Source organism: Phaethon aethereus (assembly GCF_964289735.1).
Source record: "Phaethon aethereus genome assembly, chromosome: Z".
Taxonomy (NCBI): domain Eukaryota; kingdom Metazoa; phylum Chordata; class Aves; order Phaethontiformes; family Phaethontidae; genus Phaethon; species Phaethon aethereus.
The window spans coordinates 39,120,983-39,139,631 of record NC_138577.1 but is presented as its reverse complement, the minus strand read 5'-3'; the positions used below and the strand labels follow the sequence as shown (position 1 = coordinate 39,139,631).

Below are 18,649 nucleotides of genomic sequence, written 5' to 3'. Positions count from 1 at the left end.
GCTTTATCCTCATCAGAGTGGAAGTATTGAATAAAGTTGCTGAAAAAATACCATTTAGCATTAGAGCTACTTTTCAAACATGATGTCCAATTTATTACAGAGAGTGAGGAGGAAAAAATGATGTTGTGCAAAATAACTTCTCAGAGTCATGATTTTATCAGACTCCTAGTGCACAACTTATGCAGCTGTCTTTTTCCTTAGGGGAGTACAGACCGTACTTTAATCATAATTACTCATGAGTTTTCTCTTTGCTGACTCTGTGCATATTGTAAATTATTTTGTAGTATGTATTTTGTATTTCTGCTTCCAGTAATTTCCAAAACCTAGGAAAATTTAGAGCAGGGTCATGGTAGAGAGGGGAAGGCTAGAAGGGAATAAAGGAAAATTTCTTATGTTTCAAGAAGATATACACTTCCTCTTGAGTATATCACCAAACATTGCAAGAGATTTGTGCTGGTGAGATCAGTTGTGTTCACCTGGGTTATTTATTGCTTTTCACACTCATTTTTAACAAGTATCAGTCCTGTGTTTACAGTTGTTATGGCTCAAAAGCAAGATATATAGCACGCAATTGCAGCACTAACTTCTCCGTTTCTGCTGAAAGAGTTTGGTCCTGATCATGGCATCAGCCTATCTATATGATCTGTTTCTTCTCTTAAAGTAGCCAGCAGCACGGCATTTGACTCACTATAATGCACCCCAGAACATTCAAACAATTATAAGTTATTTTTTCTGTTCAGTGGCACATCTACATAACCCTTAAGTCTGCAGATAGGCAAATATTAGCCACAGACTTGAAGTGACACCCCCTGAAAAAAAAATAAATACTGAAAACCTTCTTGAATTTCGGACTCTAACGCAGTTGGCCCTTTCAGAATAAGTAATTCATTCATACTCAGAAGTCTGGCCATTGCAAGCAAGGTGGCTGCCATAATTATATTTTTCCATTCTGCTTTCTGGGGCCTCTTCTGGGCATCTAAGTGACTTTACTAGTAAATGAGGGGGATATACTACTGCCAGTAAAAGCAAAATGAAAGGGAAATACTACTTTTGGTAAGGGGAATCCTTTGCAACTTTTAAGTGAAATTTTTTTTTTGTTATTACTTTGTTTTGAAAACAGCTTCATCACTAAATAGAATGGGTGTTTGCAAAACAGGAATTTGTAGTCCAGCTCTTCATCTTCTGAAGCAGCAGTGAAATTGGCAGCTAAGCTGCTTTAACTCTGTGATCATTGGGGATAATGTATAAAAACAGAAAGAAATCTGATTTCTAGGACTGTGTTTGCAATAGTGGCAGTTAGTAAAATTGTGTTCTGATTTGTGAAGTGAGTAACTTTGATATGGAAGTCATCAGGAAGAATACGATAAACATGGAGCAGCAGTATATCCTTTTCTTACAATTAGTTGTACTTTTCTGGTCATTAAGAAATACACTTTATCATCTAACTTTACAGTTATTTTCAGTATCTCCTACAAATAAGGATTTTTTTTGCTAAATGCACAAAATTGGATAGATGTCCTAAGCTGGGGTTGACAGCAGGTTCCCAGTGAACAAACTGTAGAATATGTAGTTCAAGAGATAAAAGGGCATGGGATCAGATTCCAAATAATTGCCTAGTCTTTTCCCCGTAGGTTCACTCATCATTCCCTAGAATAACCATTATGCTCAGGATTTGCATTGCATTCATTTCATACAAAGAATAAAAATTGAACAACGGCCAAGAATTTACACAATGTTTGCATCTCCTCTTTCAATCAAAAAAGTTGCTGCTATTTTTTTTTACCAAAATGTGAACATTTCATCAGCACACAATGATCCTTAAAAACATACATTGCAGCTACACAGAACAGATAGACTAGCTACCATTATCTCAGTATTCAATTTTTCTTGGTTGCCTTCTCTTTTTAAAGACATTGCTTAAGTCTTGCACTGTATCAAATAAGAGCTGGGTTTTCTGTTCATTTTAGACCCTAGCTATCTTAAATGTTTATGCTCCCATTTCTCTTTAGATTTATAAGCCTGTGCTGCATTCCAAAATAAAGATGCACCCCTTCCCTTGGCTGCCTCATAAATGTAGTGCAAAACCTTTATTTAATTATGTACAATGTGCAATGCAGCAATCCGCCTTCCTTCAATATGCATATCCTCAAGTGCACACTACATTTTCAGAAATCATATGAAGAAGATTTCTGAAAAAAACATGTGGGACATGAATCTGAAGCTCTGGGGGAAAAACTTATCAAATATGTTCACAGACATTTTCTGTGCAACTCAAAGAGCTCATCTGCAACGAAATATGTAAGCAAAGCAACAGACGCCAAGAAACACTGTGCTGTTACAAGCAAAGTACATTCTCCTTCAACCTTTTTTCCTTCACTGTGACATTTTATAGGTACTCCTACATTTCTATATTCCTAGAATTATTCATTTCTGGCCTATGTTCCAATGTTCCTGCCAGAATCCTCATTTAACTATAATTCATGTATATAGGTCAAAGTCATTGAAGATTCAGTTTTCACTATGCTACATAACTGCAATAAATATAGTATTCTTCTGCACTAAGATAAGGAGACATTTTATATCATATTTCCTACTTTTTGACAAGTCTGCTGAGGTTCCCAATAAGGTCATAATAAATTTGAGAAATTGTAGTGAATCTCCATCAGGATTTGTAAGACCCTCAGACTTTCTCACTTTAATGTCTTCAAATACAGGAAACAACAAGCTTGAACCCAAATGAAAACAAGTAACCTTGACAGGCCCAAAGCTTCTTCTGCAGGAGTGTTAGAAGTTAGGAACACCATGTCCTACAACTTCAGTTTTGCCAAAATTAACGTTTACAAAGCTCAAGGTCCTTGCAACTGTGTCCAGGAAGTTGTGTAAAAAAATTCAGTGATACTGGTAGCATAGACAAGGAAACTCTACTGAAAATACATGAAATTTGGATGTTCCTTTACTTAAAAAAGATAATTCCACAAAGTAATCAGGGCCTATAGAAGTCAAATGGTCATGAATATTGTTAAAAAACAAAAGTTCTTATCAGGTGACAAAGGAATTTTTTTCTGAGGAAAAGGGCAGAGCTTCTTATAGCACTTTCATTACCAACATTCAGGAAAACTGTATTCAAAATTTAAAAAGTCTCAAAGACAGAAACTTTAGTAAGATTAAGATCTAACATGAAAGCTTCCCAAAGAAATAGAATTTGGTGTCACTTCAGAAATTTACTATGTCTTCTATGTTTTGTTTGTGTGATATAAAGTCTTCTTGTGTGCCTTTCATGAACCAAGGACATCATAAACTGTATGCCAGTCTGTTGCTCAACACCGATTGTCAGTTTGCACTACTGTAAAACCCAGAAATATTCCCAAACTCATTCCCAAGCTCTAGCTTCTGCTCTGTCCTTCAGATGTGTGTGATCTGCAGATAACACTTGCTAATGAATGTGAGGGCTGGGGAAGATTGCAGTACTCTACACATACTTTCAACAGTTGCAATGGAGCAGGATAAGCATCAATCTGTGTAAGGCACTATCTATATCATGGTCTCTAACCGGATGATGGGTTGAGCCTAGAAAGCTAACTGAAATCTCAAGCCTTTAGAAGGAAAAGTAAGAAGTACATAAGACAAAAAAGATCCTCTAAGCTCATGCAAAAAGGTGTTTTTTTATTAGATCTTAATGTGAGGGTTACTGACTCCATTGGGCAGGGCATGGGTCTTTAACAGGTCTTTTCCTCTAGTTCTGTAGTGAAGGCACACAAATGACTGCTGAATGACCCTTAAAAATGAGAAGGAAGACTTTCAAACCAGATATTTTTTTTTATGGCCCTGACCTTTCTCTTCTGCAACCCCCCTGAAATTTATGTAGAAGAAACTCATAGGAGTTGACTCCAGAGAGCAAGTTCATAATTTCAAATGGCTGAAATGATGGTGGAAGCATTGCACAATTCCACTTTGTAAAAAAAAGTGTATAACATGCATGGTAGTCTGAAGGCTCCAGTTCTCTCCTTTCAACTCAGCTTGTGAACTGTTGTTATATTTTATACAGTTGTTAATTTCCAAACAAGTTCTCATTTGCAACTTCAATTTTCTGTTTTTTTTTTTTTTTCAAGGCACAAAACCAGTGTTTAATGAAGTTCTGATTCCCACTTTTCTTAAACCCTGGCAAACCGATACCTGAATTTATCCAGGTTTCTAACATAATTTTTCACATTTTGTGTCTTTTAACTCCTTTAATATATAAAGTTTCTCCAAAGCTTACTTATCACTCCTTTTTTTCACACTTCACTCTGTTCCTTTGCACATGTCCTATTTTCCTCTTCTACTCAACAAATCCTCATATTCTTAGATTTCCAAATATCAGCTCTAATTCAATGCCTTCTGAGTCCCAAGAGATGCTGTTGCCTGTCAGCAGTAGGACAGACAAGGGACCCTATACATAGTAGTTTATATACCTAAGGTTCTTATATGGGGCATCCAGAGCATGTAGAGCAAACACCCTAAGATAATCAATATTGAAAGATCTAAAAGGAATAACGTCAGTTGGCTGGATGGCAGAATAAGGATTAGTGGACTGCTTGTAGGGGATGCTGTGGACAGGGGACACAGATATGGGCCCCAGGTTTACCAGTTCACAAATTGTTCCCAAATTGGTGTTTGCAGCTGAAGCTTAGAAACATATGCAGATTTTCTTTATGTAGCAATATTTCAACCAAATGTTGATTATGAAGGTATCACAGTAGTTGATGATAAACTTAGCCACTGCACTGGAAGACTGTGGGGAGGCTAAATTTGGGATTAAATGTCTTTGATTATAATCCATAATCATATTAATAACAATTACTATTACAATAATAGCAATAATAATTAGTGATATTATTATTAACAAAGTATTAATTAGAATCTTAATTAATAATAAGATTAAATTAGATGTAGATTAAAAAATAAATATCTGAGACATGAGTACTTTTTTTTTTCCCCTAGTAATGGGTATTCTCATAGTGGATGAATTCAAATTCTTTGGTACAACTACAGAAAACATATTTAAGTAACATACATGGAAGATGAATCCTCTGTGTATTTGTGTCAGTGATACAACATGATGCAGCACACTGGAGTGTAGCTTTCTAATTGATTGGATAGCCCATTCCATGCTGATTTTTCATTAGAAAAAATCTCTCAGGAGGTTTCCTTAGGTGTTAATAATACAGGCCTCAAATTCAGGTCAGTAAAACTTCAGTGAAGTTGAGGGAATTGCCTCAAGAATGAAACTGGTTTGCTATTTTGTGTTAAGATTCATGGAGTTTCCTTGCTCCTGAAGTAGAATGGCAGGGTACAGGGCGACATGGCCAAATGAAATTAATTTAGAGGTGGTTATATACAGGCAGTGCAGAACACCCTTTGTGGTTCAATTACTGCCTTCAAACAATAAAAAATCCCTACAACTGCTAAAGACCTCTTTTTGGAAACCTGAGAGGAAATGGATGAAACAGGAGTGTGACCCAGTCTTACAACAGTGACTACAATAAAACCATACTGAAAATGATTTATTCAACGCTAATAAATACTTTCAGATATTCTCCCCACGAAGGACTATTTCCATGCAGTTTTTGTGCAACCAGAAATGTAATCCAGAGCTGCACGCTAAAAGCCATTGCAAATGTATGCAGATGTCAGCACTGGGGAAAAGTAAACCATACAAAATTAAAAACATAAATAGAATGCCTCCAATGTGAAAATAAAATCTTAAAATTGCTACTAAATGTAAGCAAAGACTGTTTTGGAAAGCAGTAACAAGGCCATTAGAGAAGCTGTTTGCCTATCTGAGCCTGACAGTTAGTAGAGGCTCAAGATCAGCATGAGAAATGAAATTTTAAAATAAACATACCCTGAACTTTAGAAAAGGATGAGATTCTCTTTGCAAAAAAATCACACCCAGAGAACTGAAAGTTTACAGCATATAACAGAACTCACAGCATAAAAAGGAGAAAGCTATATGGAAGGCAGAAAAGAATGAAAAGAAGAAAAGCATTTCATTGGGGATTATTTCCTTATATGGCTTTGTGCAGACATTGGTTGTGTGCTATAACAGAGAGGAATGAAATTAACAGAATGAAACAGAGAACTTGCAAGAGAAAAACATGTCTAGAGCGTTAAGCAAAACTCTAGAAAAGGCTCTGAAGGATATACAATATGAATAGCAGACATATGGAAAGATTAGTACCCTAATGCATAAGAAAAAGAAAAACAGAACTGCAAATGTTTCTTCTTTCAGATCAGCTGGCACACCAGTTTGCCATGTCTTGTGCTGAATGAGATTGCCAGCCCCTCAGAGCAGGGACTGCTTCTTACAGGGTCTTATAAAGTGTGGCACAATGGAGCCCTTATTCTGCATGCAGCTTTGGGCATTATACTAATAAAAGGACCTCCTTTTTTGAAATGAGCTTCTGAGTTCTGAGAACAATTTGGCAGTGATTATGACCAACAATGCACTGTCGGTGTGATGTCTTTTGTCCCAGTGCTCCATGGCTGGATAACTTGATGCATAACTGTAATAGATAGCCAGATGCATAACTGTAACCTGAACTCTAAACTCTTTTTAAACTAAAAAAATCTTAAAGCACTTGACTTACCTATGAGAGCAGAGCTCTCTGGACTGACAGTCATTTTAGTTCCTGAAGGAGAGGTCAGAACTGAACGAGTGGTGGTCCCAGCACTGGAAAGCACTGCTGTCAAATCTTCTAGGTAAGGAAGAGGTCGTGGAGGCTCTGTTAACAGATTGGGAGACTGAAGTGATGAGCAGTGCTATAGCAGAAAACATCTCAGGGACATCAAAAAAACCACCACCAGCTATCGCTGTATTATTTGCCATGCTGCAATATTACCATTCCAGAGTGGCAGTCTACGCAGTTTTGGGCAACTACTGAAGGTGTGCTTTGCCTCATGTTAAGTAAGGCACTAGAGAAATTATTAAAATAACATCTGGATCAGTATGACCACAAAATAAAAGAAATTCTGTCTGAAGGCTACCATGGCATTCTGGTTGACCCTTTTCGTATGTGACAAAGGTACATAGTATCAGGAGATACAGCACCCTGGATGAAAGACCAAATTTATGCAGCAGAAAAGCCGAATCAAATGTCAATGGCAGTCAGTGGAAAAATTTAATGTCTGCTACAACCTGGATCAAGCCCTGATTAAATATGGTTATAACCCTGCCAAATCCTGTGGTATACTTAGGCAGAGCTCCAAAGGACTAAGAGTTCAGAGCTCAAGAGGATCAGTCTATGCTGAGAACTGCAGGATTTAGTTGTTTACTAACCATAATGTTATTTTAAAAATCAGTTGAGTTGCCTATCATGGCCAATTCTGTTTGTCATGGAAATTATGGGATATTTGATTTAAGTGAGTGGTGGCTTCATCCTCTTTCAATTAGATCATGGCACACACTAAGCAAGTTTTCTATTGCTGATCACATTCAGCACCAGAAGTACATCATGGATGCTTGAACTGTTTCCTTCTATCAAGGAACTAAAAATGTGATTTGCCTACAAACATAAGCAGCTTGCATAACTCACGGTAACTTTACATCTTTAAAAACTAAGCCATTTATAAAGATCTGAAAAGGATTTAAAGATCATGTGGGAGATTTAATTTACAGGCTGAAACCCAGCTGATTTTTTTTTCAGATATTTTTAGACTGAGTTTTAAAAGCCAGTCTGGATTCACAGGGAAATCATGTGAACATTGATAAAGGGGTTTTAGTGTTGTCTCTGAAAGTGAGAAATCTCACTTTAAAACTTCCTCCGGAAGCTGCATCATCCATGGGACCTGTGCTTACTCTCATCAGGAAACATAAGAGCTTTAATGGTGTTGCACCAGCAAAAGGGACTAGGTTTCAAAATTTGACACTTCCCTATCAAATGTACAGAAGCACTTACAAAGTCTGGCTGGATCATTCATCTACCAGGCATGGAGAAATGATAGAAGATGAGTTATTGGGAAAGGAAACCCCTTTCCCACACATCCAGTTACCACCAGGTAACTCTTCCACCCATACTTCACAGTTGACATTGTCTTTTCAAATCACCCAACTGGGCTTTCTCTCTGTTCCTTAGAAACTCAAGAAAAAGTAAACTTAACCCTTCACTGAACTTGGGAAGTGCTTTTTAAAAGTGCAGTGGGTTTATGGACCTGTTAGGTGTGAAACAGGTCAGTATCACAGAACCATGTACGGAATGGCTGCTCAGCAGAGGCAGAGCTCTTCACAGGGAGAAAGTGGCAGCATTCTCATTTCAAGAGATCCACTTTAAGAAATGGTTAATAAATGCTTTTCTTAGCTAGTAAGTGTGAAAGAGTGAAACTGAATATCTCAGGACTGGGAGGTACAGTCCCTGTGTTTAGACATTTTCTCCTTACCCACCTTCCTTTTTCCACCACCTCGTTTCAAGTGATGCTGCCCAGAGAACAAATGCAGACTGATTCTTTTTTTAGAACTGGGCTGCCTCTATGCCATTCTGTCTCTCCACATCCTGATTAGTTCTGCTGGCTAGGTGTGCCAGCAGCCACATTACTATTGCTGCAAGTGCAAAATACCCTGGACTTACCAAGAACCAACAGCTGGGAGCTTTCAGTTACCTCCCCACGAAGATTGGCTGCCTTGCAGGAGTACAGCCCCTGATCTGACAGAGAAACATTTGCAATTAACAGCAACCCATCATGCAGATGGTGAGCAGAGGACAACTTGACCTTGTTCTTAAACCAAGTAATTTCTGCTTCAGGAACACCTGAAAAAACATTGACAAAACACAACAAACATAGCGCAAGTAAGATACAGTGTTTGCTAAACAGTGTTATGCTTGCTACAGACAAATTGTTAAGATAGAACAATTAAAACAAGTGACATCTTTTTGCAGTTCAGAAGGGTTTAGTCAACTCTTTTGCTTTGCTTGCCTCTATGTTTCTTACATCCCTCTGAGCTGGAGCAGAAGAGTTAAAATCAAACTGAAGTCTTCCCTTTTAGTGTCCCAGAATTGTATCAGTGAACTCTGAACATATCACTCTTAAAAGCAAGCCTCTATTGGATCACAACAAAGGTTAATCTAGCCTAGTATCCTATCTCTGGAAGAAGCCATAAGCTGGTCCCTCTCCCAGCCTCCCATTAATTTCAGCTCAGGAACTTTCTGAGCCAGAAGTAGAGCTAGAAGTTAGGAGCCCTCTATGGCCTTCTCTTCTAATAATTCATCCAATCTTCCTTTTTTAAATTATGGAAACAATTAGTATTTACAACTTCAGAAAAGCAGTTTCACTGGTCTCACCAGGAGTCTTCATAAAACAGATTTTTACAGATTCATGACCCACTAAAGGAAGAATTACCTCCTTTTGTGTGCTTGGACCTAAGGTCCAGCTGTCTCTGCTGGGTACCATCTTGCAGGAATGGGTTCTGATACGTAGCTGGTCAGACCTCTGGTATTGCAGTAGATGATAGTATTTCCTTGGCATAGGGATTTCTAATTTGATTTAAATGCATACCAGATCACGTAATTTAGTGTTACTGACTACTAAACAATTGGTTTATGTACAATGGTCTTGGAAGTCTCAATAGATGGGATAGATCTATGGAGCTGTGCCTTGGAGCAAATGATACTTTTCAGACCCATAGCTGTAAGGAGTCACACATCACTAATCCTGGTAACTGCTGGAGTGCATGCTCTCCCATGTGTGGTACCCTCTATATGAGGTACATAGAGGTTAATGAGGTACAAGGTTAATCCCATTCACATGAACATGCAGTTTCCTTGTGTCTACTGTAGATCAAGGCATGCATACAGGCAGTTATTCTTAAGTATCAGCTGCTCACATAAATCATTCCCTGCCTTATGTCACAACAACTTGTTCTTCTGCCCACTGCCAGTACCTTTCTGGTTGTGCCTCCACATCAGAAAACAAGCCCCAGTCTGTTTGTCAATTCTGTGGTCCTGGCATCAGAAATACCTCACTCAGGCTGTGCTCACTGAGCACGACCACCCATTTGTCTGTGTTGACTGCCTGATTGCAGCTGCCTCAATAAGCATGTGCAGATGGAAGTGGGAAAGGGAGGTTTTCCCTATTCTTCCACATCAAAGCATTGTGGCCTTTTTTCCACCTCTCCCAGAGTCACCTGGTGATTTTGCCAAGACATCTGGAATGAATATGTCTGAGCTTGGCAGCTAGGAAGGAAAGCTGAAGCCCTGTAAAGGCAGAGGGTCTCCTCTACATTCAAAAAGTAGCAGGAAGCAGGCTGTAAAAGACTGCAAGGTTTTTCTCACCTTTGTCTAGAGTAAATAGCATATGCTAATCTGGACCTTTTATGGCATACCCGGAGAACAAATCATTCTTGTCTATGATGCTGTTTTCCAAAGGTTTACCCTTGTTTGTGTTGCTACAACTCAGCTTTTTTTAAAAGGATGGTCTGTTGGCCTGTTTTTGACCACTCCATTGGGATAGGACCCATACACAGCTCTCCATCTGGCTGCTACTCTTTGATGTATGTGTCGAGGATGGGCCGACCACCACTTAAAACCTCACTCTGATTTTTTCCAGAGCATCCAGGCAGAGTCCTCAGGGGAGCTCAGACAACTGCTGGATAGCAAACAACCCCAACTCTTGAGTTTATTCAAGCCTGTGTGTTTATTGTGTTTCCATTGTGGGGAAAGAAAGTCTGAGTCGAGCTCTGGAGAGCAAAGGAGAGAAAATGGAGACCCTTCCAGTTCTGCGGTCCCTAAGATGGAAAAACACTCACATTCCAGCACATGTCTTCCCAATGTCACCCTGGTGAAGGGATGATCCACTCTTTCTTGCAGTCTGAACTACTTACAGTGCACAGGTTTTCACATCATGGCTATTGCTGAACTTGGGCATGGAAGTATCAAGAAATGTACCTCAGAAATAAACAATGACAAGATTATAAAATCATAAAGCTTTCTCCAGTTCCAGCAAGGGCTCGTCTTCTTTCTTGGTGTTCAAGACTGAAATTGGGTAGAGCTTTCAAGTTTTTCTTGAAAATAAAGGTAAGTGCAAATATTGGGAGAAGACGAAGGGATGAGGTATACTGAAGAAGGGTAAAGAAGGAGGGAAAGGGACAACAAGGATTTCATATGACCACAGTCTTCAAAAGCAGGGACTCAAGTAAAATAAATAACTAAATAACTAAATAAATAAACACAGAGAGACAGACAAAACTAATCTGCTTCTTGCAGACAGCTGCTCAGATAGTCTTGATTCCTCTTGTATACACTTCACTAGCAGAAGAAGCAACAAGGGGTTAAATGTAAGACCCCTTACTGTTCAGGTATTACTATTGAGTCCAGGAAAGTTGCACTGTACCTACAAAATCTCCAGCAGCTTTACAAAAACCTTTTTCTGACTGCTACTCTACGAAGTGTGTTCTTCCTCGGTCTTTAATGTGAAGTTTCCGCACTAGCAGGGGATTATTTGAAACTAACCTGTACAGCTGTTCCTACAGTTTGGTTTAGGGAAGATAAGCAGTATATGTCAGTGAGCAGCAGCTTAATTTTCCTTTGTGCTTCCACCTTTTGTGACACATTTAAGCCTCAGGACAGGAGTAGGAAGCAGTCAGCATAGGGATGAGCAAACGCATCATTGCGCAGCATTGCCACAAGGGGTAGCAAGAGCATTTCAATCAGTTTTGTTGGGTAACGGTGAATGACAGAGAGCTGAGTGTGTTTGCCTTGTCACAGAGACTGAAAGTCTGAGACATGCCAGCTGGAAACAAAACTCACTTTGCTGGGCAGACAAAACTTTAGGTGGTGAATAGTTACCGTAGTCTATTCTTCTTCAGCTTTTGTCTCCAGCACAAAGAGGCTACCTGGGATATGTAGTAAGCAGAACTATGCATGCCAGTCAAGATAATTTTGTTAAATCAGGAGCTTTTGGGGAAGGGAAGCATAGCAATACAAGGATCTAGCAGTGGTGACTTGTTTCCAATGCCACAATATTCTTGAAATAGTGACTTGCATGTCAGAACCTGGTATAGCTGATGAACAAATAGTAGGTCATAAAGCAAGGTAAGAACTAGGAAAGTATAACCTCCGATGTGTAGATGAAATATAGAGAAAAGGAACTTTTAGGAGAGTTGAAAAAGCTGAAAGCTGAAACATCAGAGAGAGAAGGATATAAAGGTCAGGATGGTAATATATTTTAAGTCACTCTTCCAAACCTGTTCTGACTCAACAGTGACTAATGGTACATGACACTTTGCAGGCAGTTGCCTCTGTTAGAAGCCTTATGGCCTGAAGGATACTATGGAGAAATGCCCTATGAACTAGATTTTTAACTACTTTCATGTCCAACTGTATTTTCAATAACAGCTTGGTCCAGATTTATTTAGGCTTCTGGTATCCGAATGAGTATCTGCACAATTTAAGTGCTGTAGTCAACAGAAAGCTTCCTAGTGATACTGATGTGATCCAAATTGCTCCCACATCCCATTTGGCAGTGAAATTGCCCACAGCAATCAAATTGCCCACACCAGAAATGCTGCTGGCTTTCTGAAGCTTGGAGAAAATCCTCCAGCTGGAAGTTACAGGCATCTCCAAGACTCCTGAGTGACTTTTGGGTGGGAGTTCCCTTAGGATTTTAGTTTTGGAGAAGTCTGGGATTGACCACAATCACCTAACTATGTTTAAAAAATACTTTCACCTCTATAGACAAAGTGGTGAAATTATGTCAAGTGAAATAAGGCTGATTTGCAAGCTTGAACAGAACCACACCACCATCTTTGTGGTATAACCAAAACAGAGTTTCATTCGGACATAATTTGTATCAGGGGCCAGTTAAACTCTTATGCATCCAGGATGATTTAGTTTTCCTTTGTCTTATAGCTATAGATTTCAGCTCAGAACCCAGATTTTCATAGGCTTATGCCTTTCATATGAAGTTAAAGAGCAATATAAAATTATTCCCTACGTCTGGTAATGTTCTCTTTCATTATCTCTTGTTTTTAAGAAAATTTCTCCAGGCTTATCAACACCTGTCAGCAGCAACTGTGTATTTCTGTCCCTTGACAGCAAGAGCAGCCTTAGAAAGTGTCATAACTGACCCTCATACTTAATATTTCTCTTATAAATATTTATTCTACTGTCCTGCTGACTCTCAGTAAAGACATGTCCTTATGTAAGCCAAGACATCAAGATCCAATACATGCATGGTCCTATACTACAGACTATACAGCACAGTGATAACAACACAGCTTATGATGATGAGATTAACAGGCACCAAATTCTGATCTGGAACAGCTCTCATTTGCTGTGCTGGCTCAGGGCATACTGAAGTGACTAGAGGGAAAATACTAGAAGGAAAAAGACTATAGCTTTACAAAGCTGTGTGAAGAGTTTTTTCATCTAGGTAAGTGTCCACATAATTTCTGGATATGTTAGTTTGCTTTCTAATTATGTTCACTTCATTCTCACACTCTAATGTCTTTTTTATTATCAGATGTTATTGCATTAACCATTGCACATTAACTTGCTATGATTTGATGGCCATTTCATTATTAATGCCTTCTGGGGAACTTTGGCACACTACATAGCTGCGAAGTTCATCTACTCTGAAGAAGTCACTAGGATATGACATGTTTGCTGACTGAAGCAGTAGTGCATATTACTCTTCTCCTTAGATCGTTCTAAGTAGAATGATCAAAAATATGTTAAAAGGTTGGATAATCATAACCCTGACACTATAAAAAATGTATTTGTGCTTACATTAGGAGGAAAATTATATTTATTGTCATGTTCTTCAACAGGTTTTATGCGATGGTATATTTTTCAGGCATAGGTTAGACAGCTGATAGAAATCACTGTGTGATCACTGTGATCACTGGATCTCTTCCCATAGTAGCTTTTTTTAAATTGCTGTTGAATTATTAACACTATTTGTATGAAAATAGGATTCTACTGCCTATAAAGTACTTCTGCCCTCATTATTTACTCTCATATTCCCTGTGTAACATCACAGCTTGTGTTTTTTTACTTTATCATAATTTCAACAGTATTAATCTCTGGTGTCAAACATAGTTGACATTTTCTGCGAAGGCAGTAACAGAAGATAAACACCCATGAAGAAAATTACAATTTGAGGAAATTTCTTCTGTATCACAAAAGAATCCAACATATAGTAATGTTACTAGGTAGCAAAAAACCTTCCTCTGGGAGAGAAGACAGTGGTTCTTCTGTGACATTACTAACATTTTCCATTGTGGATGTACATTGTCATAATAGGTAGGCTTCATAAAATTGCTAGAGATTATTTTCCTCTCAGAAAAGGCAGTGAATCTGTGCCCCTGACCATGCTATACTCCCCTCCTGTAGTTTTCTGATGCCATAAAAACTGTGGCAACTTTGCTTAGCCACATCCTGTTCTTTTCATGATGTCTTTATACTGAAAGGAAATGGCTGCACTTCTTAAATCAGCAGTCACTGTCTACATCCCCATCTGCAGCTGAGAGAACCAAGAGAGAGAAATCCAAAATAATTTATGTTCATATAATATTTAGTCTCTTTCACACACTGTCAGTGCAGATGTCCATGCAGGGCCCTGGGGAGAAAGAGTACAGGCTTCATCTCCTTTTTGCTTGAAAGACACTGGACATCAGTCTAATTGCAAGGGAGTGTCCAGTGTCTATGTTGAGGAGGCAACAGAATTAACGAATTTACTCCTTCATGAACCACTAGGAGAATGATATTTTTTTTTTCTTTCAATAATCCCACAGAGAATAATTAATAAATTGGAATCCCAACCTAGCGTTTGCACAGCTATTGTGCATGCTTTGCTAAAGGACAGATAACCAAATGGTGAAACTTGAGCCAAATACTCTTTTTACTTAAGAATTTGCATAAGGGTGTGGTTGGCAGCACTTGAAGAAGGAAAACTGACAACCACTAAATGCTTAAAGTGAGCAGGAAGTGTAAAAAACCCAGGACATTTGTATATTTGCAGTGCAGATATTAGTGCAGTGCTTATTTAGAGTTATATGAAGTAGCTGCTAGGGACAAGAAGCTAAAGCAAGGGTCTAAGTGACTTCAAACAATTCTCCACCACAGATATTCGTGTAACACAGCATGGGTCACTTTGTGTTTTATAAGCTGCTCCCTTACCCTCCTTTTCCCCCTCATAGTGTGCATGAAAGTGTAATGAATCAAAGGTCAGGCCCTGGGTCTTTAGAGATTTCCCAGCTCTCTCTTCCCTAACTCTCCTCCTTACACCAACACCATTCCCACCAACAGCTGTAGGACTGTAACATGCAGATAAAGTCAAACTTTTTTGGTCACCATTGGAAAGAGGAAAACTGCCATTGTAAGACTGAGGAAAAACAGTTTCAGGGAGAACCCTGTTTCAGCAGAATTCCTCTGAATTCCTGAACTCCCAAGATGAAAAAAAGAAAAAAAAAGAATCAGAAAAAGAGTGTGCTAACATGCTCTTAATTTGAAAAAAACAGTGTTTGGCAGGACAAGAAGGAGCTAACTGGAGTGAACTTTGAAAACCTCATCAATGAGGAAATGAATCAATCCATGCTTGTATATTCTCAAACAATCCCAACAGGTAGGAATATGTATCAGTTTTGTTGTATCCACATCATACCATCTATTTCCAACAAAGATGCCTGTTGTATTGACCTAGACCAATTTTCTTAAACTACTACACTGTTCGTGTTGGTATTGATAAAAGGATGACAATTTCTATGCTAAGAATTAATGAAAGCAATGAAATTTGCCCGAGTCTTAGGAAAACCTTGCAGTTTCACACAGCTGCACCTGGAGACAACAATTTAGCAAAGAATTCCAGAGAAATTTATAGCTGAAGGCACCTGCATGGGAAACCAAGCAATTTCTCACCTGCAACCTGGCAGCTAATGGTAACATTTGCTCTCTGGATTGTTTTCACTGTGCTTCCAATATCAACAGTGACAGCAGGTGATTCGGTGTTGATCACAGTAGCTCTTGATGCCTTTATCAGTGGCTTTCCTGTATAAAAGAAGCACCACAGTTTATCAGACCAAGCACACTGGACTCACATGGGACAGATGGCCTGGGGCACTCTGTGTGAAAGTATCTACACAGGACAGGTGGATAAGAGAAAACGCTCCAGTATGAGGCCACCTGCTCTTTATAGTATTACAGTCTCACTGAATTCCATGGGAAAAGCTGTCTTGGAAAAATAAAAAGCATACTTAGAGCAGAGGCAGAAAAGCATTAAAGCCATATGGACACATACGAGAACCAGCTGAATCAATAAACACCAGCACAATTGGAGCTGCAGCAAGATGTTTGCCTGGTACTGCAACCAGAATACCACCCATTGCCAAAGGCCAAACATAGGAAAAAGAAGCCTGAGTTATGGCTACAGGCACATTAATAGTACAGGAGGTTCAGAGCAACACACAAGATGTTTCTACACATCAATCATGTTTTCTTCAACCTACAGTGGAAACACTAGGATTGGGAAGACCAGACCATAACCAGAAAGCTTTCACATAACATCTAGCATTAAGAGAATGAGGGACATAAGCTCCTTTCTGTGAGATAACCTGTTTTGTTTTATCAAAAGCCTGTAGCAACAGTGTTATACATTAACATTGTTTATCTCTAACAAAGATACTTGCTTTTCCTGCAACAAGTTTTCCCATATTGTTTTCAGTGTGCTTCCAACATTGGTGACAGCGAGCAAATGGGTCAAGGTGTTACCCTGCTGTTGTGCCTGTCTATGTGGAATTAGTTATGGAGTTATCCACTACTAGGGGCTCGAGGAGCCTTCTGCAACTCCTTTTGTAGGGGCACCGTAAAGGCATGCCTACACGGCACGAAGTAATTCAGAGGTACTAGGGCTTAGCTCTGAGAGAGGGGAGTGAAGCAGCAGAGCTGACAGAGCTGGATTAAGGCACCCCCTTCCCAGCCAAAATGCTTTGGAGGCAGGATGTTGGCAGGAGGGGCAGAACATGACAACACTGCTTTAAATGGTATGAGACTTGGGTGTTTTTGATTCAGTGTTGTATTTTCAAACTCATCTTTATCCAAAAATCTATAAGCACATTTTTTCACCCTTTAAATAAATGGTCAGGTACAAAACAGGTTCAGATATTATAATTTGCCTACAGAAGTTGCAGTTTTAGGCTAATGTCTACCACTGGCTTCATTTGTGTGTTAATCAGGAGGTTACCAAGGAAGAAAAGGTAAAGTTGAGAAGAAGAATTTGGTTTCATTGAGCTCATGGAGAGCCCTGAAAATTTAATTCAGCCCTAACATAAATTGCTTCATATAACTATATTTGCAGGACTTTTAAAAGATGCCTTTCATCTGGAATTCCTGTCATATCAGTTTGGAGTTTTTTTTAAAAAAGCTTTTTGTGCTTTTAATGCTCCAGAATAGCAAAGTAAAATATTATATTTTATTGTTGAAATATCTCCAAAATTTTTAATGTTTGTAGCAAAGCCTAAAGAAAAGAAAGAAAAATTCTTCAGCTATCGATCAGCCTTTAATTTTCCTGATTGGTTTCCACAATCTTATCAAAAGATTAAAAATCTGTTAGCTGTTCAACCCATAAATGAGTAGCAAACCATTGAGAATAATGGAAGCATATTCCACTGTCTTTTTTTCTATGCATGTGTTAAATTAATCAGAAAATTCTTCAATGTAAAAAGGTTTCTGCCCCACTCCTGATCGCTCTAAAGATGGTCTCAGCTTTCAATTTTTTTTTGGAGAAAGTACTTCCATTATGCCAAAAGGTTGTTGCTTTGTTCCAAAAACTGCTGAGTATCTCGTTTTGATATTTATGGCCTCATTTTATAAGATGTTCAGCTCTTTGCCTTGGATGTGAGATGGAAATGTATACCAGTTCCTAAGCAGAGTTCAGCTGGAGTCTGGGATCCATGAACATTAATTCATCTGAAAAGGTTAAACTACAGACTTGGTAATTAATTATAATAAAAAAAATCTAATAGCCTTCCGATGTCACATGTGTACCTAATGAATGCTCAGCTGATTTTTCTATAGCTTCACACAAAACTGTCTCCACAAATTACGTTGTACAAAGACTATAGCTTTTAAACTCACTGGAGCAATATGGACAGAATAGCAGTTTTGACTGATGACTCTTTAACCTCACGTTCAGCTTCTTGCTAGTGCAGCACAAGAGATTTACTGTGGAGTTGCTCCTTGTAAAACAGTATACTGTCTTAGCAGCAGCACCACTGCCCTGCTGCCTGGGATTCAGCAAAGATACTCCTGATCTGCAGTAGCGTAAAAAGGATCAGTCTCTTTGGTTTTGCCTGCATGTAATATGTAGCTCTGATGCATATCTTTCTTCTCCATCCTGGGGGATTCAGCTGTTCTCCTTCTAAGGGACAAACAAGGTCTCCTTCCAGTTCATTTACTGATCATCAGAGCTTCACTGATGGCCATTGCTGCATTCTTAGTTTTCCTTTATGCTCCTTTTACCTGAAATTTTCTCTGGTTTTGGTGTAAAAAGCTGAAGCTCATCAACAGCTATTCCTTCCTGTAATCATACATGGATACATTGGCAGTTGATGGTCACTGTCCGCACATTAAAGCCCTCCAAATGCTTCCATATTCTGAAGCAGTGAAATGGAGAAGTCTGAAAA

At 38.8% G+C, this 18,649-nt stretch overlaps 1 protein-coding gene across 1 annotated transcript in view; it reads right to left on the bottom strand.

Annotated features, from left to right (window-relative positions):
• ADAMTSL1 (ADAMTS like 1) overlaps nucleotides 1–18,649 on the bottom strand; it is a gene marked incomplete at both ends in the record, with an annotated part of 200,758 nt that overhangs the window by 18,260 nt on the left and 163,849 nt on the right. Inside the window, 3 exons of the mRNA XM_082013297.1 lie at nucleotides 6,630–6,764; nucleotides 8,604–8,783; nucleotides 15,888–16,016. Coding sequence (XP_081869423.1) covers nucleotides 6,630–6,764; nucleotides 8,604–8,783; nucleotides 15,888–16,016 — 444 coding nt within the window. The remainder of the gene's footprint in view (nucleotides 1–6,629; nucleotides 6,765–8,603; nucleotides 8,784–15,887; nucleotides 16,017–18,649) is intronic.